Raw genomic sequence first — 25,607 nt, forward strand, 5'->3', positions numbered from 1 at the left:
GCTCAAAGCTTGCTTCCTGAGGTATTTCTTGTAATAAGACTGATTTGTCTAGAAGATGAGTGATGGGTGTTGCCGTGTGCCAATCAACATCACTGCGTGGACAATTTTAGCTGTTTGCCTTTGGAAGATAGTGCTCAGGACTGTTTACTGGCAAATCTAGCCTATGACCAAATAACTCCTGTTTGCTATGGGAGAGTGAGGGATGATGCTATTGCATCCTGTGAAGGCAAGATACAAGTTGGCGTCTCCTTGCTCCCTCTTATCTGCTGACAAGGCCAGGGAGATAGGAACAAAGGAGTTTCCACTGAGATCCCAAAGCCAGAAGCTGCCACTCCAAGAAGAGCTAACTCAACCACCTTGGGTTTGAGCTGTCACTCCAAAGACAGCTGACTCCGATCACTTTGAAACCATTGAAAAGGGGCCATCATCGCCATGGTCACCTTCAACAGAACAACACTGCCCAATGACACACCACTCCTGAAGATCAATGGCTGAACTATGAACCACAGTGAATCCATGGTGGTGACTATCTCCCTCTTGCTTCCTATAGACTCCTTACTTCTTCTTTCCCATCCTTTCTATCACTCTCCTTCCCTTCCTCATTACCCTAATTCATAATAGTGTCTGTCCTCCCCTTCCCCATCTCCCTAATTAAGATTTGTAATAAACTAGTCAGACCAACATTTGAATTGTTAATTCTTAATCTCACACCAGGTATACAGATATTAAAAAGAACCTCCTCTCCCTCCTATGAATTGGAGCGAGACAAACGTGTAATTTATTTTTTTTTTAAAACAAGATACTATGCAAGTGAATTAGATGCAAGCATCAATGAAACTGGAACAGAAGGCATTCGCCACTAAAATAGTATGTCTCTGATTTGAGCATCTGAATCCTTAGCCAGACATACTCCAAACAGAATCCTAAAGTGGTAATTGTTGCCAAAGAAGGCCTTCAGAAAAAAATATGCTCAAAGCATGCTTCAAGTATTAAGCCAACTGTCTCTGCCAGTTTTGGATATAGAGTGGTTACTATTTTACATAAACCAAGTACATTTTTATGCTGTTTATTTCATATTAGTTCATACAGTGTTACTATTTTATTTATTTTATCTTGTATAAAAACACAAAGAGACTGACAAGCTCCTGAAATACATTTTACAAAAATTCTCTTGTATTCACTAAAACAAAACACAACACCAAAACAGACATTCAGCCAACAAAGAGAGATTGACTCTGTGTTCCATCTAAGCCCACCATTTGATGAACCTGTGCTCATCACTACACATTTCATACACTGGTACCAATGAATGAGAATTTTCTTGTACTTGGAATTTAGCAACAGCAGGACTAATACTCATCTCTGCCAGGAAACAACGACCACCAGTATAGTTAGGCTAGACAGACCCAAATGAACACACACTTAAAGACTTTTTTTTTCTTTGAAATGCAGACAGGGTAGTTCATTTATTCTGAATGAGAGAATAACTATGGGCATCACGAACTGTAACTGTGGATGATGGTAAATATGTTGAAAATCTCTGGAAACTTTGCGGATGAAGAGTTTTTTCTAGGCAGATCTAAATAAAAGACTGTTGAGTTTCTATTAACTAAAGGGAGAACAGCTTTCTTTCCAGAGCCCTAACAAAGGAGTCTTCTCTTGATGGTGTAAAATAGCAAGTAATTAACTTAAATGTGTGATTGACAGATAGCTTCACAATTTCTCATCTTTTTCCTTAATTCTTACCCCTTAATAAACAGTCTTGATCATCTACCAGTAACAGGATGAATAAAGGGAGTGTGAGGTCTTGCCCAAGTCATGGCCTTGCAGAAAAAGTATCTTGTGATCTCTGCCACACTTTGTTTTTTTATATACACACACACACACACACACTTTACAAGAAAAGATTATAACCACTCATCAACTATCATCTACAAAGAAATTAAATCGTCACATAGGAGTCATGATACATTCAATCCCTTTTCAAGTACACACACATACATACACACACACTTTACAAGAAAAGATTATAACCACTCATCAGCCATCATCTACAAAGAAACTAAATTGTCACATAGAAGACATGACACGTTCAATCCCTTTTCAAGTACAGTAGCAACTGCTTGCTGGAAACACAACTGGGGAAATTTTGTTAGCACTAATAAATCAAAATGAAACCACAATTACTTATGGAAAGGGCATTTCAAAGTGATTTGATGCACAGCTATTTTAACTGTTGGGGAATGGCTACAGGAGCATGAGAATGTGTACGAGCATAGCTGGTGCAGCAGCACAGAGTGCATACCCATGAGAAAATATTAGGAGTTAAGATGGGAGACAGAACATCCTTGGGGCAGCATGTAAACAGCAGGCCCACATCCGCAGCTGTGCTCTGTGGATGTGTGAAGGCTGATAAGCAGATGAGCTCAACAGCACAGGTGTGAATGCTGGCTGAGCATTGGTTGAAGCCAGGCAGCCCACCTAGCCACCCACCTTGTGCACCAATAGTAAGCGAACACATGTATTGGAACCATATATAAACCCTGTGTGTGCAACAATAAGGTGAAGCTTGATCACTCATATTGAGTACTGTCGTGCTTCCCCACTTGAGAACAACCTGATTACAATGCTATCTGCGGCATTTAACAACGTAATTATTCAGTTGGCTAATTGTAATTTCAGTTAGCCATTGTATGAAAAATGCATTGAGATATATATTTTATTGCATTTGAAGTTAGTGTTAACTAAAAGACCTACCAAGACATTTGTGGTTAACATTCTGTACAAGAAACACTGACTGGTGATAGCATGTACACTTTTGACTATTTTGATTTTCCAGTGTATGTTTTCTTTCCAAATTTCCAAGTCAAATGGAACATTTTGCAATTCACAGAATAAACTGTTCTCTTGATTTAAACTAGTTTCTTGTGAAATTAAATCTATAACTGAAACTTCCTTGATTTTTGTGGATATCAAGTTTAAATAAATTGATACATGACATACACATAACAATACAGTCTTTTCTAACTATATTTTTCCTGCTGGGAAATTAAATCAGACATTGCCAATGTAGTTTATTTTTAGAGATGAGCAATAAACGCATATCAATTCTTTCCTACATTGTAAACTAGGAAACAAAAACATTCAAGTATTTAAGCAGTGGTACTTTTATATGCATTATCAGTGCTTTAGAAAAGACATCTTCAATATAACAAGATGGCATCTTGCAAGGCACTAATCTCATGCAGTAATAAAGCAAGAAGCTTTTTTTTTTTTTTTGACTTTATCACATACTTACAAGTTGTCCTCTAGTCGCTTTACGTCATCTAAAACAAATGAATGAATGCTGTCCGAGGAGCAAGATCCAAAACAATTTAGGTCAGGAATATATTTAACTTTCAAAACCCAGTCATCGTGTAGCTTGCGTTTAACACTATGGATATAAATTGAGATGTTATTACTAGGATTTAGTAGCACCTACAGCAACATGCCCATAGCTGGACAGAAATTTTGTCAGTGCGATTATACACAATAAATGCTATCACTGAATATCCAAGCCAGGTGCAGAACACCTCTCTCAGCTCAAAAGCAAACATAGTAGAACAGAGCTAGTGTTAGAGTTGAATTATGCTCTTCTCTAGTAATAATGATGCTTCTATTTAAGCAAACACAATAAGACTTCCCTATATCTGGATAAAAGCAACTGTGAATTCTTCCCTGAAATTTCGCTCTCCAGCCTTTCTACTGTAAGATCTACTGAAAATTCTATCACTTCCTTCACACAACAACAAACAAATTACATTACTTGCAGTTTTAAAAATTATTTTCTTTGTTAGGTTGGGTTAATTCACACAGAGAAGCTGACCCTTCACTCAGGCCAGAGAACACTCCAAACTAACTAATAACGCCCAACATAAAATATTTTATCATTAATAACTTACATGTTAAAATCTTTGGAATCCAAGATCTGAAGTTGAGATTCTTTTTTACCTTTACATTGCTTCAATCCAAAGTGATCGCTGGTCACTTTAAGTAAGCTAACATAGCCTTTGTCATCTCCCATTAGGATGTTATCCTCACCCACTTGATCAGACATAGTCACCATGCAAACACAGAGCAGACTGTTTTCAATTGGTTTGATGATAAAGTAATTACCCTGTGAAATTCAGTAAACAGTTTATTGGGATGGTGTACTTGCTAAGATCATAAATGGTTTTCTTCTAGACAACATTTTTGTCAACAGGAAGTGTGAGATAGCTGATTTACAGAACTATTCAACCCATAAAATGAACAGTAACACACAGTTTAGAAGTTATTAATACAGCCTTGGAGTACCAAATGTGCTTAAATAGGCAGGTGCCTGAATTTTTAGGTATTGAGACAAGGCAATGAATATAGCTGCAAGCCATTGTGGTATTTTCCTACACTGAGAAGGCCTAGGAATAGTATTTGGGGTCATCTGCATTATTCTACTTATTGGTTATACCGTCTGGACTCCATCTTGAGTTGATTAAAGCACCCTGCCAACTTAAACTGTCAACTGTTCATATACCATAGAAATCAACTGCTTCATAGTTCTCTGTATGGCACAGAAACACTGAAAAAACATACCACAGAGTGTCTGTATATTATTCCCATGATTTCAAAAGATAATTATTTCTCATTCAGCCACAAGACAGTTACAGCTCTCACTGATATAATGACTGGAGGAAACCTCTGTGAGAATAAATGTTCAAGTCTTCCTTCTCAGAATTTCAACTGAATGGAAAGAAAGACTTCCATTGATTTATCTGAGCATGGGAACAGGACTTTTAATTTTAAGAGAACAAATGAAAAAATTATAAAGCTTTATCTTATTCCAAAAATATTTACTTTGCTTTTTTTCCTTATATCTCCTCAAAGCTACTGAGAAAACCACAGAAACTGGGTGAAAGAGCTAAGGCATGGATGAGAAATCCTTGCAAAACAATCATATTTTGTAATAAAGTATAAGGTTGCATAGATACAAACTTGCTTGAACATATACTATCAAAATTGAGATGCTTTTACACTTGAAAAGTCCAAACAAAAATATAATATGTGAAGCAAGATTTTCTTTCAATCAGGAAGTTATCTCAAAGGAATCTATGCTGAATTCCTTTGGAAGACCTGTCCCTTGATTTTTAATACAGTCCAAGGTAGCTGTGCACATACATCAGATACACACACATTCTGCATTAGATACACAGAAAAATAAACTGCTTTTGTCAGTTTGTTTGCAAAAAACATAAGGACAAGATTTTCCTTTTTCTTTCAAGTTTTAAGACAGTCTAAAAATTACATTTGGTGTGAAAAGAGTATTCTTTAACATGAATTACACTGTTTCATTGAGTACCTTCCTACAAAGACAAAAGTTAATGCATTCATCCTGTTGGGCAAAAGGGATATGAATGTACATTGAAAAAAATTGATTAACCTTCTCCAAATCTCCGTTCACACTTGCTTGATCCAACACACTACCTCTTTCCCTATTGAGGTATAGTCCCAGACGATGATCGTCCTTTCAGTTACAGCCACAACACATTTCAGCTGAGTTAGGAAATCACATCCATTGATCCAAGCAGTATCCTGATAAAAATAAAAAGAGTAGCTAAACAAGGATTTTCTGAGAATTTATAATCTTGTCTGTTGTTTTAAGAAGTATTTAACCATCTCTGCATAAATTCCATATACTCAGCACTAACCATTGCTAGATGCAGCCCAACCTAGTGAGACACAGTTCTAACTCCAGTAGTAGCTCACAAATGCAGTAGCTCGGCTCAGCCTGTAATCAATAACTCACAGATGCAGATTGCACATAAAGGGATATACACAACACAAGTATACTGTTACTTGAACTGTGGTAACACTGAAAAAAAACATTCTGAGCACAGCACATTGAAGTTAAGAGATTATATATCTGTGTTGAAGTGGAATTTTTTTCCTTGGATACAATTTAGTTAAAAACAAAAGTTAAAGGTACTCAAATTTCCAACTGTAAGTGAAACCCTACCCCAAAAATAAACCCTACAAAAATGAATGTCTCTAAAAATAAGTATTTTGTATTAAATAATATAAAAACATACTTCCAATAGGTATATTCTATGTTTACAAATATATGCAGTATATATGCTTGTGTAAATCCATCTTTTGAATATAACTGCAATTATACAGATCATAATGTAAAATAATTAATCTTGCAAAGTGGAGACTCAAATTTACAATAACACCCTGAAATTTGCTTTTGTTTAACCGTTAAATATAAATATATTGGAACAGTTATTAGTTTCTGAAAATGTAATGGACCTTCCTAAAATGAGAGTGGATTAGAAAAGGAATATGTTCCAGATTGTATCAATTTTTTTTTTTTTAACTTTTAAAAATTTCCATTCAAAGTCTTACCCCATGGTTTATTAATAGATTTTATCTTATTTATCTTACATATCTTACTTAGATTTATCTTCTACATTAACTTCACGTACTGAAATATAGGATGTTTTCTGATATACCGCAATAGCAAAACCATTATTTTAAAAGTTACAATTAAACAATGACACAGGCTTAAGTCACCTTTTTTCCCCCCGAGATCTTCAAGTAATCTATACCTACCTGTATCCTCTAAACAACACTAGCTCTAGTGGAACTACTTGATAAATAACTAAAATGGGGATCAATTCACTTCAAGGATGAAAACTGTGTATTAGGAAGCAAAAAGCACAAGACTAAAATGATGGTGAACTGAAGTTTGGTCAGCTAAGTATAAGCCAGCAGTGTGCCCAGGTGGCCAAGAAGGCCAATGGCATCCTGGCTTCTATCAGGATGAGTGTGTTGAGCAGGACTAGGGAAGTAATCCTGTCCCTGTACATTGGTAAGGCCCCATCTCGAGTAGTGCATTCAGTTTTGGGCACCTCAGTACAGGAAGGACATAGAGGTGCTGGAGCAGGTCCAAAGAAAGGCAACAAGGCTTGTGAAGGGCTTGGAGAATATGCCCTATGAGGAGAGACTGAAGGAACTGAGGCTGTTTAGGCTGGGGAAGAGGAAATGCTAAGGAGAGACCTTACTGCTCTCTTCCAATATCTGAAAGGTGCTTACAGCAAGAGCAGGGTTGGTCTCCTCTCACTGATGAGAGGATGAGGCAGCAGCTTATGCTTCCACTTTTGTTTCAATTGTTATACACAGTATTGATTTTGCTGTTAGTGTAAAGGTTCCATAATACTGACAGTCATGTCAATACCCTACTGTTTCTTTCCCTTCTAACGGCCATGTACAAATGGTAATCCATTTACAAGGATTTCTTGAACTGTTTTTCTCCAAGAGACAAGAGGAAAATTGTACTCCTCCAGGGGCTATGGAGAATGCTTGGTAATTCTTACAGAAGACTTTGTTATCGCCAACTTTTTGGGTCTTCCACAATCATGTCAGATAACAACAACTAACTGGCATGAAAAAAATTGGTTTCACATTTAATTAAATTACCACCTTGTAGACCTGGTTTGTACTTATGCAGTCAGAATAACCAAGCTACATCTTGCACAGGCTTCAAAAGGTTATCATACGCAGTGAGATAGCACAGAGGCAAAAGGATAATCAAACTCGAGCAATAAGGAGAATCTTTCCACTTCTTGACTGCTTACAGAGGAAGTCTAAGTGTTTTTTTCTGCATGTGTGTTTGTAGTTAAATTTTAGGAAATATAATCGGCCATGATGAAAGGACTTAAAGCCCTAATAACCGGAAACCAGAATCTTTTTCATATACTTGCCTAGAAATACAAACAAAAATCTCAGATATTTCTTGGAAACAAGTAAACAAAACTAATTGCATTGCAGGACAGCAAAGTGAGAAGACATCTAATATTAGCTAAAATGTTTCCCTCCTCCAAAAAGTCCTGCTCCCTGTAAATAATGTCCTGGTAACTGAATCTTCAAAAGTCAGTCAGTATACACTTTCTGGAGTGAGTTATCCCAGGTGAACACCAAGTATTTCTCACCTACTTAGCAGAAACAATCCAGTTACTGTGTGAGACACTGCTGAGTAACCAAAGAAATTAACAAGTAGCAAAAACAAAAATAAGATTTTGGAGAATTGCAATAAGAAATACACACCATCTTTTAGGTAACAATTCCAGCAATCATAGGAGCATGTCTTTTCATACACAAACAATTTACATTAATGAAAACAGGTGTAATCCTGTGCAATTATGATATACATGGCACGGAGAACACAGAAGAATGTATGAGAAAGATTATCTGATAAAAGCTTAAATCTAGCTATTCTTAGTTTCTATATCTATACTACTTATGTATATGTATATGTACTTATCTATACTCTGATGATAACAGAAATGGACAGCACAAGGAGTGCATTTATTTTTGCTATGTTCCTGCTCACTATCTGCTGAAATTCCTAAATAAAGGCTCTGTAATTCTTAAAGCATAAGTATACTACAAAGAACAAAAGATGTAACTGTCTTGCTCAGACTTAGCTCAGAGGTATGAAGTAGAAATTCCTGATTTTCCAAAATCTCCTAGTTTCAAACATTTTTATAAAGGCTTCACTGGTAAATGCTTTCACATGATACTACAAATATGAAAATTGTTCTCTGTTTCCCTATGCCTCTTAACTAATTCATAGAGACACTAAGGCATCCAGAGATTTGTAAGATGATCTTGCTCCATGCAGTTAAAAATTCAGTACAGCTTATGGATAACTGACTTTGGACTAGTGTAATCCAAAGAAGGATATCACCTATCACTTTTTTTTTATGGAATGACACAGCCTTTCTACATCAGTGGTTCAAAAAATAAAGGTCTGGTTTAAAAGAGCATTGATTTGAGAGGACAAGCAGTGCATTTGAAAGAGAACCAGACTGTAGTTCTTCCAGAACTGGAAAGTAACAAACTTGTCCTTTTGATTTACTGACTTGAATTATAGCAGCAACTGCTTGTCTGTTCAAAAACATTTAAAATCTAAACAAAAAATAAATCTTTAGTAAATTCTCAGCAGCTAACAAAGAAACTACATCAGTAAAAAATTCGAATTGTTATTGCCTGCCTGAAAATCTACTGTTTTCAATAGATTGAATGATTGAACCACTTCTGTTTTATGTGTTGAAAGCAAGGGAAAAATTTACTAAGTATCTGGATTTGGATAGGAAATCAACTGATCTAAAATGAAATGGAAACTCCATGATCTGCTATAATAAAATTCTATCATGAAATCGTTCTGTGAAGACAGAAACAGAATACAAGAAATCACCCAAAGAGAAACATCATTGAAAGTGCAAGCAATAGTCATACATTACAAGGTATGATTATCTGACACACAAGTACAGATGTAGGCAGCTACAGCTTCTTTTAAGATTTTAATAATTTGTAGATTTTTTCACTAACATGCTGCCCTCGAGGCTCCCAACGTCTTTGGTAAAAGATAAGGAAAAGGCTCCTTGGTAACAGCTATGTATGAATTGACAGATCTATAGAAGTAATTAATGTTCCTCCTCATTGAAAACTATTTTCAGAAAGGAAAACTGAATGGTTTATGAAAAATCCATTAACTGGAACTCAATCTATAGATAGTGAGATTACCAGAGTATTTCTATGAATGTATTTGCTTTCAGAAACTAGTACTAGGTGCTACTAGGATATTCAGAAATTCTGCATCATTTAGTAAGAATGAGAGGGCCAGGCTGGAAAAATTCAGATTAGTGATGAGTATAATGGGATGACATATGTAATTGCATAGCAAATATTTTACAAGCTGCAAAGATACCATGCTGGTTCTAGTTGTCAGGTGGCATTACAGTTGCTATGCTACAAAACAGTCTTGTAACTCTTTGCATTTATCTTTTAATGATTTAGTTTTCATTGAATTTGGACTGAGATCTAAAAAGACATAGAAATGTAAGATCAGTAGGTGGTCCAGTGAGTGAAAGATATTCTTCGGTCAAAGGGAAACAAAATACTGCGAAGTAGCATCCAGAAGAGTGAGAGATAGACCTTACCAGTCATTACAGTGGGAAGTAAATTACCTCGAGTGCTATTCCGTAAATGGAAAAAAAAACAATTGGACCAGAAAAGGAGTATAGACTAAACTATACAGGAATTGCCAGTAATTTCTAATAAACCCAAAATTTAAGCTAAGAAAAGAACAGGACATTGTGTTTTATTTCAAAGGTTATTTTTCTTAGATGCCTATTTACAGAATTTTCTTTTTTGTAGGAGTCAGTTCTCTAGTTGGCATTTTAACACCAACTCTACAGGTAGAGGAAGAAGTGTTAATTATGTTCTTCTCTGTTTCAGTCTACAGACAATAGGAGGCAGAATGATATGATATGATACCAACAGAGAGATGGAAAACAATATTCAGCCAGTTGCACCAGTATTTTTCTTCCTTCAACAGAATTTTTTTTCACATATATAAAGATTCACATCTTAAGAAAAGTTGCACTAGATTTGTCTTAAATAATTCAAGAGAAATTACTTAAATTACACTAAAGACCCATAGATACAAAGGTCTGCAGAAACAATTGAATTAGGCTTCCTTCATAGCACGCTCCAGAGAACATTCGCTGAGAAACATAGAGCTTAACAGAGGTGCAGAGATTGTTGCTGAAGTTGAATGATCTCCTCCAGGCTAGTTCTATGTTCAAGATATGGAATAAACGGGCTGTGTAAATAGTAGAGTATGGTGCCTATATCCTTAAAATTCACAAAGAAATTTCTTGCCAAAACAGACTCCCTTGTGGGACTTGAGACTTATCAGAAACAGAGTGAAGTCCTGAAAAAAGAAAAAAACAGCGTGCGCATTGACAGATTGATTTGACTCACTGAGAAGCTGCAGATAGAAGAGTCTGACAGACTATAAGCAAAACATGTGGCCTATGTTCAGCTTTAAAGCAAAAGCTTTATGTGCTTCTCTTTATGCTGCAGTACTTGACAGACAACCCAGGCACCTACACCAGCTTTCAATATTCTTTCACCCTGTCACTCCAGGGCTCTGTCTTCACTCCATCTCCAGTACAATTTTTTTTTTTATCTTGTCTGACTCTAGCTTCCATCCACTAGGTTTGTCTATGCTATTTTGTATTATCTGTCTTTTAAGGCATTTCACTTCCATGCTGCAAGAGAAGCAACTTATTCACTGTTTCCATTCAACAGCATTCCCATGCTGTCTACTATTTTCGGTCCCTGTCAGTTGGACAGTCCTTAACTCATTTAATATGTACTTCAGTATTTTTTTTTGCAGTGGCCATATTTTAAAACGGAAAGTCATGTGGTATTAAGTCAAATATAGTACAGTTTTAAGTTTTATATTTATGCCTCTGTTATTTCTGCCCAGCTACATAACCTCATAAAGGAATAAAATCAGTTTTGATTGAAGTGACCTGTTCACCATGAAATATCTGGAACAAAATCATAAATGATTAATACAACGTAGTCATTGCTTAATTTCTATTTACACTGTCATGATGCTAGGAAAACTCTGATGGCTGCAACTTATTTGATTTTATTCCTAGAACTACTGTATTTCACAGCCTTTCTGCTTTAGGAAAGACTCCGCTTACCTTCAGAAGACCCCAGATATGCACAAATCTCCAGCAAAGTACCCTTACCTCTACTGCCAACCCTTAAATGAGGTCTGGGAAGGAGTGGGTCCTGGCTCCACTCCTTCTGGTCATTCAGGTGCATTGCATGCACCTAAGCTCCCCTGGGTTGGCCTTGCCTTCCCACCAGATTCTCAATCACTGGTTCAAGCCATGACTTGCATCTCTGCTCCATATACTATTTTTACTGCATAGGAAGTAAGTGGAATTTGTTCTCTTATCCCTCCATGGGAAGTGGAACTTCTTATCTTATCTCAACCCATTTTATTTCACAGCAATTTGGGATAAGGATATAGCATTTTTAGAAATAAAGTAGCTTAAAACATTATGTTTTGCAAAGATCTAAATCTTTTAAAAACACCAAGAAGTTCCAGCCAAAAATAGCCAGTTTCATTCTGTTTTCAGCACAGTAATTAGAGGAAGAATGAGAGGAAGCTGTATCGCCAAGGAGAAGACTTTTCAGTGCAAACATTTAAATAGGAATATTTAATTAAGATTGCTCATTTCCTAAGACAAGGCAGAGTAGGAAGAAGAGGGACATTTTTAACAAAAATGTGAAAGTTTCACAGTTCTAATACCAAAAAAGGAAATAAGCAACTACTAATCCTCCAGACAGAGGGCTAGAAGGATTTCATAGCATTGTGTGCAGCAATGATCTCTGCCAATCCAGTGATACTCAGCAACAATGATACCCCATCCCAAATGGGAGGAATCTGAACTATTTCTATCTTCCCTCGTCCTTTCCCTAGGGAAGCATATAAAAGTATGTGCACCTCAGCTGGAAAAACATTGGAAGGTGGAACACAGTAAGAGACAGCAGATGGTGCAGAGCTGAACAGCTGTCTGCATTCACAGATGATGTAAAACGTACCAGTTTTGGTACTGTATCTGTTTGGAATCACAGTTCTAACAATTATTATACTACAACATGAAGAGGTACCATCATTTTAAACCCATCCCCCTTTCTCCCTTCATATGGCAAAGGTCTCCTTGAACAGTGCAAATCCTGCCATTGCTGCCAAGTATTTTCTTATTAACACCATCCACCTCTACTGATGATTACCTCTAACATTAGTGTGCAGTGCCCAGACGAAAAAGAGTACTATGCACCCACATACTGCTCAGTGCAACATCAGACTGGCATCCCAGCTTTTTCCCCTTGGTGTCCCTGGGGAAAAGCACTGAAGGGTGTTCTAATTCTACCTTTACCTATATGGACTGGAAAAATTGTTCTTAGAAACAAAGTAGGAGCAAATTATCAAAATTCATTCCTGTAACAGAATCATAAGAGAAGCTCTAAGTCGACCCTAGTCTGTGTCTAAAAGCCAACACGTCTCAAGAATGTTCCTTACAGTTTTTCTCTCCACATCAATTCCACAGGACAGATTAGCCTTGCAACAAATTAAATACAATCCATGCCTAAACTTGGTAACTTTGAATAGTTGGGCTTGTGGCCTTGAGTATTTCTATTTCATTTTAGAACAATCACGGCATGTGCATAAGAATCAACAAAAATGCACTGTCCCCTGGCACAAGACACCCACATAGACTTTAAGGTCAAAGGATCACATTGCTGTGTTAGGTCTGATGGCACTCCTCTTGGCTGCAGGTTAACTGAAGGAAATTAATTACCTAAAATGAGCTTTTAAAGTACATACTATGTAGCCTACCAATCCAACTAGCAAGATGTAGAACTGTTTTTCACTAATAAAGTTACATTTTTTTTCTCAGTCAAATTTTACAGCAACAAAGGAAGTGTTACAGCTTAGAATAAAATGTCTTAGAAAGGTAATGAGTAGAAATTTTACCAATAGACAATTTTGTAGAAAAAAAGCAAAATTCATTACAGATTTCTTTTTACCAGAAGAAGTAAATCAGATTACATAAACATTTGCTTAACTGAAAGGAAAAAACTGAGTGTGTTCATCCAATGGTACCCCATGTCAGATTACACAGAAGTCTCAAGGTCAGAAGACATACCAAAGAATGCTCAGTCTCTAATTATTTCACCATAATACTTATTGAATTTTACTTCAAAAAGATTTAAAAGAAGGAGGAAAATGAACTTACTTTAACACTGGTGGTTGCCAGAACTTTCATCTGAAAAATAAAAATAATAACTTGTTAGCATTTAAACTAGAAGTCTAAAAACAGCTCTGCCAGCAATTCCTTATTTCATAAAGCGAGAAGCAGTGATCGTGGTATTTCTTCTCATAAAGGTGTGATGCACAGCGTTACCAAGGATAGTCTTTGAGTAGAGTACTGTTAAACAAATTTTACATTAAACTGAAGTTTACTACACTGAAAAGCAGTAAGGTGGTTTAAAATCTCTTTCTTGTTCTTATTCTTATATGTAAATTGGGTTTCTTACCTTTTTAAGCTATTCTCAGATTTCACACAGTATTAATTAAAAACTAGTAATATGTGCTTTCTAAAGAGCAGATAAAACAATACCAAATTAATCTCGGGGAAAGCTTATTTGCACTGGACATCAGTTTTCCTCAGTGTGAATGAATAGAATATGGCCCTATCTTTTCCTCCATATAAAAGTTTCATAATAGTCAAATGTCTCAGATGTCGCAAAGTTAAAATGTGTTTTATGTCAGTGTATAAACAATGGATATACAGATGGTATAGTATATCCAGGAGCTTGGCTAATGTAATTGTCATATTGGAGTAAGGAAAGAAAGACACTCACCCTATCCTGGGCTCAGCAAAACAGACTCCGGTGGAGCAGATCTCCAGAAGAGATCCTTCCCTACTGGCAGTCAGCTCTTAAATGGGTCTAGGAAAGGTGCAGCCAGGCTCCACCCCTTCCTGCAGCACAGGTGAATTGCCTTCGCCTGTGCTCCCGTGGCTGACTCATTGCTCGCCTCAGGTGATCAATCAGAGGTTCAGGTCGTGATAGAGCAGCCCCATACAGTCAGATTCCCTGATTATATCAGACCAAACACTATTCATCACTCATGTGCATGGAACACACTGACTTATGTGAGATATATATCAATCCAAGAAGATCATGTATTTAATGGTCTGTACTTTAAAAGTGCAAGAATTATACAAAAATAAGTTTCATTATCTGTCAGTACATTGCTCATGAGCTCATATTCCGAGCAGAAGTCTTACCAAGCAGCACCTTCAGAGCAAGCATATTCATAGTCCTTTATCAACACGCTAAAAAGGCAGATTAGACAAAACAATTCACTAGCTGAGGCTTAAGGACAGGACACTTTAAGTCCTTGGCCTTTGACTGAAAAAAATGATGTAAAAGCTGTTAATTCTTTATTTGGCTTTATGATATGAAGTCATATTTTAGTCACAAGATTCAAATGAATGCAATGCTAAACTGCTAGATTTTTCTCTATCTTGCATCAAGATGCATCAGAGCAATTTTAGTGAAGTCAAAGGTCATTTGCTCAGATCAACTGAAATGTCGTAGTGCCTTAATCATTTTCAGAATTTAAATCCCATTTGTAAATGGGATTTGAGGTTTCCTGTAATTCACTGCGTTAAGCAGCTGGGTGTAATATCAGTTACACTGCAGTCACTGGTGTCAGAGTGACATCAGTCCAGACAATGAGAAAGCAGCAATTCAGAACTTCAAAGCAGTTGGAGGGCTGGAGGTGTGGGAGCGGGAGAAGGGAAACTAACTTTAACATTATAATCTGTGAAATTATTTTTTGTAGGTATGCAAGAGGGATAATACTCTGGAGGACAATGAAGTAGGCTTTCAAACAAATTACTTCAGTATTTACCAAAACTACAGTATTTCTTTGTTGTTTAATCATCCACAGGAGAACACTGTTGCTTTGCAAACCGCTGTTAGAAGCATTATGCACTGATTAGCTGACCCCCTAGAAAATATTACTGCTGTTTAAAAGCTTTACTCATTGTTTGAAAAGCTTTTAATAAATTAGTTGTATTAAAATTGTATAAATGTAAAGAACATTTGAATGAACATAGAACTGTGATGTACCTCATGGCAGCTAGAATTGTATGTTTAAATAGTAATATCATTTCAGAGACTCATTTACAAAACCTACTTTAAAATGATATTGAACCTGAACTTCTACTTAAAATGGTACAGATCTCCCTATAATTTGCTGACAAGGGGAGTGACTGTGAAGGAGTGTCATGAAGACTGACAGAAAATTCAAGACTTTCAAGCTTTAAGAGCCTACTTATAGAATAACTCTTTTTTGCAAACAACCAAAAAATCTTTCTGTCCATTCTAAATATTCCCAGCAGCTGTAGAGAACAGTTAATTCTCTGGTTTCCGCTGTGTATGCAATACACAGTGACAAATATAGCATATATAGAATTTAAGAAAACTTAAAAAAAAAAAAGGCAGATTATTTTATATTGAACTGACTTCTATTCATTTTCTTATTGGCAATCTCTATTTACTTATTTATTTGTTTACTCTTTTTACTTATTTATTTATCTTTTATGGATTGTTGAGTAGGATTATAATTAAAATAACAATGTACATTTGCCACTGTACTTAAAAGTATAGGAAAAGTTAACTTAAAAAAAAAAGATATCTGGCTTTTTTATGGGTAAGTTTGCACTCTAGATCACAGTTAACCCAGTTCATGTATATACTACTTAGTAGAATAAGGAAAAGTTTGAGTCAGAATTACCTTGTTGTTAAAAATAGTTAGCACTCCCTTCTGAGAGGATGTTATAGTGAAATCCAGATGGGGCACTTTCACTATGCTTGTAATCATATCTCGTTCCTTGACAACTGTGAAAGACACAAGGTGATTTTTCATCTCAAGGACAGAAAAGTCTACATACAATACATACAAAGAAAAAAACCCATAATACTAAAGAAATAAAACCATATACCAAGAACATTTTATCTTCCTGAAATACATACTGGCACCAACTTCAAGGCTATAAAACATAGTCATATATTATTCTATACTCAATTTTAAAAACCATGTTGCATTTTAAAATAACATTAACACATCATCCATGTACTAGTTCTTTCTAGAATATATATGTATATATATTTTTTTAAAACACAAAAGCCAAATAAATAGTCTGAGTCAGACACCTTAGTAATTTCAAAATGATTCAGGAGTGCTCACAAACCTTAATAAGAAACTTATTCTGGAACACACAAGAAACAGCAGCATGATTAGTAAACAAAAGTAACCATGAGATTTTATCACCGTAACTTCAATAAGATGTGCAAAAGGGAGCACTGAACAGACACATTTTGGGAGTTTCTGTTTTAAACACAAGATGATTACCTCGATAAGTAATCTGCTGTTTTTCAGATGTAAGGAAAACTGTGTTTTCTTCTCTCAAATGGGAAGGCGTAGCACCATTTCCTTCTATGAAGTAGCCAAAAATCTAAACAAAACAAAATAAAACAAAACTAGCAGTTTATACTACATCTGGAACATATGTTTATATACAGATAGTCAATTTTTATGCGTCATTTTTCTATCATTTCAAATTCCTGAATAAGGAATTTCCCTCCATTATTTCTCTCAGTTATTAGCTGTCATTATGAGTTTAGATTGCAGAGATCTTCTAGTCAGGCACAACTTTTCATCAATGTTTGGAAACAAGCCAGAATAAACGGTACCAGGAATAAAAACAGTCTAATTGATAAAGCTATTAGTACCAATTTGATTTGTTATGATTGCCTGTAAGCAATCATTTTCTGTTTCCTTTTTCCATTTTTATCTACATGTGCTTCCTGAGCTAGACTTCAGTTAGAATGAAAGACTGGAAGAAGGAGATGAAACAAAAGTCACAATGTTTGTAAACTGATTCAAAGTAGCATAGTGGTTAGCCTACGTAGAAGAGCTTTTCCCTCAAGATCCATAGATTCCTGTTTGCTTGGGGAGAAAACAAAAAAAAGTATACAGCCCATTTTTTAAAACTTTTTTTCAACTATTTCCCTCAGCCTTACAATGTTTCATTTGTAGTAATGGTAATGAAGATTCCTGGAGGGGAAATGCAGGCTGGTAGCTAATTTCTCCCAGGATGGCAAAACGTTCCAGCTGAAATGCTCTCATCAACTCAATCCCTGTACCCAAGTGCAGGTTAGTCATCTCCTCAGGAAATGAGGTCAGCCCTTTATAGCTGTACAGAGAGATACTTTTTCATCTCTTTTGTCATATTATGGACATCATATAGTCACTTCCTTTAATGTGTTCTGAAAGCAGAGCCCATTTGTACGCAAGACAAAACTTCACACTTCTTTCTAGTTTAATATTTTTCATACACCAGAACTTTCTATTTTCTTATCTGAGCAATTTACGTGTACATCTTTCAACAAAAAGTATTCTGCATATTCTTACAGAATATTAGTCTCTATCTTTCATTTCATAGCACCCTCCTTACTATGTACACAATTATTATCAGAAAACATCAGTCAATACATCATCCATTACAATCCTTTACTTTCCTCTGTTTAATTTCTTTTAACATCACCTTGTCTTTCCATCTTGTTTCCAAACATGAATCTGAATACAGATTCATGTTTGAATGCATCTCTGCAACAAGTGCTCACCTGGAATTCCTATCATTTACGTCATCAATTAAGATATTAAATAGTATATTTACCAATAGTTACCCCTGGCACATACATCAATATTGTCTTGCCTTAACCGGATTTTGTGCCACTGAGAAGTTCAGCTAGTATTCTTTCTGTCTCCCTGCCCACTAACCCATCCTTGGTCAGCTTGACTAAGAGTATATCATGGGAGACAACATTAAAAGCCTTACTAAAGTCAAGATAAATCATCCGCTGCCCTCCCCTTATCCACCAAGATAGTCATGCCATTGTAGAAGCCTATTAAGTTGGTTATATGCAATTTCTATGATTTCCCCTTTGTAAACCCATGCTGACTACTCCCAATCACTTTCTTATCTTTTATGTGTTTGGATATGTTTTCTAGAATTAGTGGTTTCATCACCTTCATCAGGGATTGAGGTTAGGCTAACAGCCCTCTAGTTCCCTGGATCATTCCTCTCATCTTTCTAGAAGATAAGAGTGACATTTTGCATTTTTAGCACGTTCCCATTTTACCAGGCAAAGGAGAATAGGTTCTTTACCTTTCTCAGGACTAAGTTTTTGGTAGGAGAATTTTTTATTTTTAAATAGTAAACTGGCCTAGTATGAGGTCATCCTGAGTCTTGATGGTATGGTTGGGCCAGCATAGTATCTGACCTAAGGCCAACAGAGGTAGAAGCTCTCTAAGTGAGACGCCCAGGTGTGCCCTGTCATGCCTCTTGCAGACATCAGACAGTGACACATCTGATTTCTGCTCAGCAGGCATAACACTGCCCTAAAAAGGCATATCTCTTTAGCAGGGGTTGTGGTGACAGAACAGGGGGAAATGGCTTTAAGCTTAAAGAAGTTAGATTTAGGTTGGATAAAAAGTCTTTTACAGTGAGGGTGGTTAGGCACTGGAACAGATTGACTAGAGACATGGTGAATTCTCCATCCCTGGAGACTTTCAAGGTGAGGCTGGATCAGGCCCTGAGCAACCTGATCTAACTGTGCATGTCCCTGTTCATTGCAGGGGTGTTGGACTAGATGGCCTTCAGAGGTCTCTTCCAACTCTAAGGGTTCTAGGATTCTGATCTTAGAAATGCCTCAGAGTAGCATAAATGGCTTCTGCTGACTCCAAAATGGAGACAGGGGATCTCAATTAGTGCACAGCCCATAGCAGAGACTGACAAAGAAAACAGAATATCAGGCAGAATGCAATTTACATATATTTCATGTTTGCCTCTAAAAATAGAGCTTTCAAAGGGTCAACCACCTTCAGGGAAGAAATGCAGAGGTTTGATAAATGAAGCTGTTAGCCTAGGATATATTTTAGAGCCATTGAATGCCTAAGAGTAGACTCTAACATGACTAAATAGAAGATTTAAAAATATAATATATATATTTATATATATATCTTTTTAATATATATATTTTTCTCACAGAAAAGTTCCATTTGAGTGTAGGTATGCTGTTGTGGAGAGTGCTGGAAACTCTTGAAAATGAAGGCACTTGAAAAAGAGAAACATCTGGAAGAGACAGGAATGGAATGCTTGCATAAGGCCATGCTCTCTTAGATAATGGAAATAAATTCTACAGATTTTGTCAAGCTAAAGAGGTGCCAGATATAGAGAGGTAAATTTGAAAAGTTTATAACTGTGAGGGCAAGAAGAGAAGAAAATGGTCAGAGTGAAGAGTTCTAGGAAGGGAGAGAGACAGAGATGATGAAAGGGGAACGTCAAAGGAATAAAGTGACATGTATGCTTCTTTCTTGGCTTTCAAGATAAATGAAATGCTCAACAGTGTCACAAAACAGCAGGGGAATTCAGGAGAACAGGATGAAATTAAGTCCTTGTAGAATAAAATTTGAAAACTAGAGCATAGATCACAGAAGATGTGATGAATATTGGGTATGTTACAGAAAGTAATCAAGATTGACGATACAATCGAAAAATAAGTGATAAAAAGGAAGCTAAAGCAAGATCAAGGCTACTTCCATTTTTCATAGAGGGTAATTAAGTATGTTCATTCAAGCTGCAGGTTAGAAAATGTGATTTGTCTAATATAATTAGTAGTTTAATGAACATTATAAGAATGAATGCATTGATTAGAGGAGACTTATTTATTTCTGTCACTATCTCAAACAACTGGTTTCACGAAGAATACCCAAAACAGTTTTCAGTCTTTTAAGAGGACAGTTACCTTTCCAACAGAGTTTTCAATAGGCAAAACAGAAAATTTGCTTTTTTGAATAAAAGTTTTATTTAAAAGCAATATAAAGCCTAAGAAGAATGAGAAAAGCAAATGACTCTTAAACTCATCAAGTGTTAAATACAGTCAGCTTCAAAAAAGTAAAATAGAAAAGGAGAAGGAGTGAATAACATAAGTGGAAAAAATAAATCTATCTTTCCTACCAGTGCATAAATACACACATCTTCAAATATTGCAAATTGAAAAAGAGATAAGGAGACCATAGAGCTACAGTGTAGCTACAGTCATAAACCCTTAGCATAGCTAGAAAAAAAAACCACTGATTTAATTTCTGACATTTGTAAGTGTATGGGGCTGCTGAACCATGGCCTGAACCTCTGATTGATCACCTGAGGCGAGCAATGAGTCAGCCACGGGAGCACAGGTGAAGGCAATTCCCCTGTGCTGCAGGAAGGGGTGGAGCCTGGCTCCACCTCTCCTAGATCCATTTAAGAGCTGACTGCCAGTAGGGAAGGATCTCTTCTGGAGATCTGCTCCACTGGAGTCTATTTTGTGAGCCCAGGATAGGGTGAGTGTTTTTCTTTTCCTGCTCCAATATAACAGTTACATCAGCTAAGCTCCTGGATATACTGTACCATCTACATATTCATTAATTGTACAATAACTCTCCAAGATTCAACGAACCAAACTGAAACTGTAGTTTGACAGAGGAAAAAAAAATAGAAAAAAGACCCACCACCAAACAGAATAGTCCTGTTTTTATTTTATTAGAAACTATTCCAGTAAGTCTGGAAATATCTGTCTTGGTCCATTCACGTTGGAAAGGATTTTACCACAATTACAGAAGCTAACATTCAAGTTACAGTTAATGTAAGTTGGGCTCAAATAACTATCAGATGATCAATACAATGTTGTTTCAGTGTAAGCGAAATCTGCAGAATTCTTAATTCCATTGTATGGGAACTGCTGAATCATGGCCTGAACCTCTGATTGATCACCTGAGGTGAGCAGTGAGTCAGCCACAGGAGCACAGGTGAAGGCAATTCACCTGTGCTGCAGGAAGGGGTGGAGCCTGGCTGCACCTCTCCTAGACCCATTTAAGAGCTGACTACCAGGAAGGAAGAGTCTCTTCTGGAGATCCCTCCTTTTGAGTTTTATGGCAAGCCCAGGACAAAGGTAAGCACTCTATCTATTTTCTTTTTGGTATAATAACCTGCTTAGCTAAACTCTCTTGTTTATTTCATAATTATTGCATCTGTATATTTATTGATTATACAGTTTTCATCTCTTTCTCTGTAGCCAACTACTTGTAACAAAATCTGATGTTTAAACAGAGCTTGGATCAATAATGTGTTCTGTAATGCATAAATAGCTGATGATACATATCACCAACAAATTTCCTATTAAGCAGGATTAAAACTTGAAAAATTCACTGCAGCTTTTCAATGAAGTAGTATTGTATTTCAAGCTTTGCTGGATAAGGCCACATTGAGTTAAAAAAATCAGAGTCAGAGTGATGTAAATAGTCTGATCTTTGTACATTTAGCAATGGAACTACAACTTCCCTTACAGATAAACTTCCAGCAACTTTGTGTGAAATACTTCTTCCCCCCAAAAAATACATTAAGACAAATAAACAAACAGGCAAACAAAATACAGGAGAAACAGACCACCAACAAAACAAAGTACTTTTTCATAAAATGAATAAAACTGGATAATATGGAAATATCTTTTTTTCGATGAATGCAGAAGTAATTTATGAACAACTAGATAAAAATCCCACTGAAGGATACTAAGCACATCCTGCAGCTGCAAATCTGGCACAGAAAATCCTTAAGCTATATGCCACCAGAAGCTGGGAGAGCGTAAATCAGATTCTGTTTTATACTTACCTCGTTATTACATTCCTTTTTTTCCTCTCCAGAATTTGCATTTACCATAGAGACAGAAAAATAAATTACAACAGAATTCAATAAGGAAGAATGCTGTTGTAACAAAGCCCTCTACTAAAATGGCAGTATAGCTCTTAATGTTTCCCATCAAAGTAAGGTGCAGATTTATCTCTGAGTAAAGCAGAAGGAGAGAGGGAGAGAGAGAATTTATGATGGTCTAGCTAAAGTTAGACCTATCCCCAGGGCACAAACTGCATACTGTAGTGATAACATTTCTTGCATTTTATTGCAATGCCTGAGGCAAATGTGTATCAGTAAAGTAGTTCATGACTGGACATAATGATTTCTAGCCTCAGGTCCATGCTCCAGACCCAGCTGCCATGTGAGGAATCTAGTATATCAAACATTGCTTCAGGATGAGCAGCTCTGGTCAGCAGCTCAGTGCTCTTTCACAAAACAAGCAGGAAAAATGATTTTATTCAGTCAGGTTATTCTTCAACATGCATTTATGTGCATCAACATAATAAGTTCAAGCATTCTTAGAGGACAGCTTCCTCAAACTCATACAAACAGTGTAGCGTAACTTTGATTTGAAAGCTCAGCTAATGTATCAGGGTTGCTCCAAAAGTAATGCCTCCTATTTTATTATGTTGGCCCACAGTGTCAGAGGTGAATGTTGGTGGTATGGTAGTAGAGTTGCTTATATTTAATAAATATTAAAAATCCTTACCTCACACCATTCTGTCCTTGCATCAGGATTGTTGCTTATCTTCCTGAAAAAGGCCTTAACATTATGCTCCTTGACTTCTGGACCAAAAAGTGTCTGTGTGGTTCTATAGAACTCATCATAATCTATCTCATCTGTATTGGAGGAACAACATCCAGAGTTAAAAACTGTGAAGCTACATCTTCTGTCCTTATCTTCCCTAGCTCCTGTTTTTTCTTTAAATATCAGTAACATGCAAGTTTCAGCTCCTCACACTGTATCCATTAAAGCATTTTGCCAAAAAGATGTTCAGCCTACTCTCCAAAACCACCCACTTTGCAGAACATGATAGGAAACAGATAGGTAAAAGGATATCTCAAAAATTCTTAGTTATTCTTGTCTTCCCTTAACTCCATAATTTATATACAAACCTGTTGTATGGGAACTGCTGAATCATGGCCTGAACCTCTCATTGATCACCTGAGGCAAGCAATGAGTCAGCCACAGGAGCACAGGTGAAGGCAATCCTAGACCCATTTAAGGGCTGACTACTGGTGGGGAAGGATCTCTTCTGGAGATCCACTCTGCTGGAGTTTCATAAATGAGCCCAGGATATGGGTAAGCTTTCTATCTATTCTCTTTTTGTTATTATAATCTGCTTTGCCTAACTCTCTTGTTTATTTTGTAATTATAACATCTTAATATTCATTGATTATATACCTGTTCTATTGAAATGAGCCTGAAAAATGACCTAGCATGAAGTTTATCCTTTCAGACAAGAAATAGTCACTTGCATTGGGAAAAAAGCAAAACTTTGTCTTAAATGTTTACAATCGACAATGAATTTACGTAATGCATTATGTACTTTTACAGATCAGTGGAAATGCCACAGAAGTGCTAATCTGTGTATGTGGCAACTCTGTCAATTATATTTCATGAGCAACTATTATGGCTTTATAATTATAATTTACCATAGGCTATAAAAGGAGATTAAAATCACTTTCACAAGGCAAGTCAAGAAGTCACAGTTTGAATATCAGTTTGATATTTTTCCTACAGTCTTGTTTCTATGACACCTATTATTGATGTGAAAATTACACATGCATTGAGAAAGTGCATCTCTTACCATCATCTTTAATATACCAGCCTAATCTTTCCTTTTTCTTCTGGATTACTATTTTTTCAACTAGTTTCTGGAACTGCTTTAAAGCATTCTTGAAATCCAGCACTTCAAGAGCAGAGCAATTCTCATCACAATCCTTTGATTCAGACATCCTTTAATAAGGGAGGACAAAAAGGTAGGAGAGAGCTCTCTTTACAGTGTGGTCCAAGCCTCGTTTTGCTCCTTAGATTTTAGACTCCCACATGAGTTCATATGAGATGCAGTTGTATGACAGGTATACCAAACAGTACATAACGAGGTGTCCCTAGTTCAGCATCTCAAGCTGGAAAATCTGTTAGTGAACAGCTGATGTCACAACCCTCCCATACATCACAGAATTCTACATGCTGAGGAGCCCTAGGTCACAAACCAGAATTATAGAACTATAGCATGGCTTGTGTTGGAAGAGACCTCAAAGATCATTTAGTTTCAATCTTGCTGACACATGCAGGGTTGCCACCCACTTGATTACTAATAACTTGGGAAGTAAAATCAGCTCTTGGAATCTGGTGCAATTGTTGGTTGAACATGCATGAACTTTCTCACTTTCAGAGCCAGGCATGGACTTCATCAGGTTTCAATTCTGCTATAGCTGGCACTGGTTTAGCAATACAAGATAGCATTCCATAGTAAGAATATACCTGTTACAAGTTTGTCCTATCTTTCAGACTTCTGTACTGAATGAGGAGGAAGGAAAATTATACCAGCCATCTCCAAGTTTCATATAGTTTTCTTACACTTCGCGCTGTCTTCAAGTTTTCTGCCAAGAGCTGCCTACCAACTAATGCAGTTAGCTATTTGGGTCACCTCCCTGCTGCAAGTACCTGTGCTTGCCTCAGTGAACTTATTTGAGGCAGCCTCTTCTCTTAATCCAGATTCTTGCAACATTTCTGCCTACCCTGCTCTATGTTTTAAAGTTCACATCCTAGTACAGACTACACTGTATAGCTAGGATTACAAATTCTGGAAGATCAAGCCCTAATTTTGAAACCTTGCCATTAGGTTTGCGCGTGTTTGTTTTTTCTTATATATTGCATTATCAGCAGATATCCATCTATATTAAAAGCCCCTTTTTAATGTCAAGTGTATTTTAATGCCAAGATAAAAGGATTCTTCTTTCCATAAACTCTTCCTTGTGCTATAGATAGGTACTGCAGCTATATATAGATGGAGAATAATCACTAGGCTTTTATCTGCGTTTAAGGCTAAAGAACAGCAAAAAGAACATGTATGAAAACAAATGCTAGAAGAAGGCTGTAGAAATCCTAATAAAAAAGATGAAGACTAGTAACCATTTCTCTTTTAATTTGTTCTCTTATTATTCTTTTTTTAATTTATTATTATTTTTTTCTTCTTTCAGAGATTGTAGTCTGGCTTTCTACCATACCTATGAAACAATAAGTTTTAGAGTTCAAAACAAGCAACAAAAACCCAGCACCATCTGGTATGTCAACAAACTCACTGAGTACTGAGAGATTTTCAAGTACTGTTTTTAAAG

The 25,607-nt window shown here is 36.4% G+C and overlaps 1 protein-coding gene across 1 annotated transcript; it reads right to left on the reverse strand.

The window, feature by feature from the left end:
- Nucleotides 1–3,294: 3,294 nt before the first annotated feature.
- WDR64 (WD repeat domain 64) lies at nucleotides 3,295–25,368 on the reverse strand. The gene is made up of 8 exons (XM_010706936.3): nucleotides 24,074–25,368; nucleotides 22,972–23,102; nucleotides 16,883–16,985; nucleotides 16,265–16,368; nucleotides 13,692–13,721; nucleotides 5,500–5,607; nucleotides 3,942–4,156; nucleotides 3,295–3,433 (listed from the first exon to the last, which is right to left on the reverse strand). The coding sequence occupies exons 1-8, from the start codon at nucleotides 24,219–24,221 to the stop codon at nucleotides 3,295–3,297; spliced, it is 978 nt and encodes a 325-aa protein (XP_010705238.2). The 5' UTR covers nucleotides 24,222–25,368.
- Nucleotides 25,369–25,607: the final 239 nt, after the last annotated feature.

Source organism: Meleagris gallopavo, chromosome 2 (genome assembly GCF_000146605.3).
Source record: "Meleagris gallopavo isolate NT-WF06-2002-E0010 breed Aviagen turkey brand Nicholas breeding stock chromosome 2, Turkey_5.1, whole genome shotgun sequence".
Lineage (NCBI taxonomy): Eukaryota > Metazoa > Chordata > Aves > Galliformes > Phasianidae > Meleagris > Meleagris gallopavo.

Coding starts and splice junctions, on each gene's coding strand:
- WDR64 (XM_010706936.3), bottom strand. CDS start 24,221: ATGTCTGAATCAAAGGATTGTGATGAGAATTGCTCTGCTCTTGAAGTG. Junction 23,103..24,073: donor CTGGTATATTAAAGATGATG/GTAAGAGATGCA, acceptor CCTCCAATACAG/ATGAGATAGATTATGATGAG. Junction 3,434..3,941: donor GATTCCAAAGATTTTAACAT/GTAAGTTATTAA, acceptor TTATATCCATAG/TGTTAAACGCAAGCTACACG.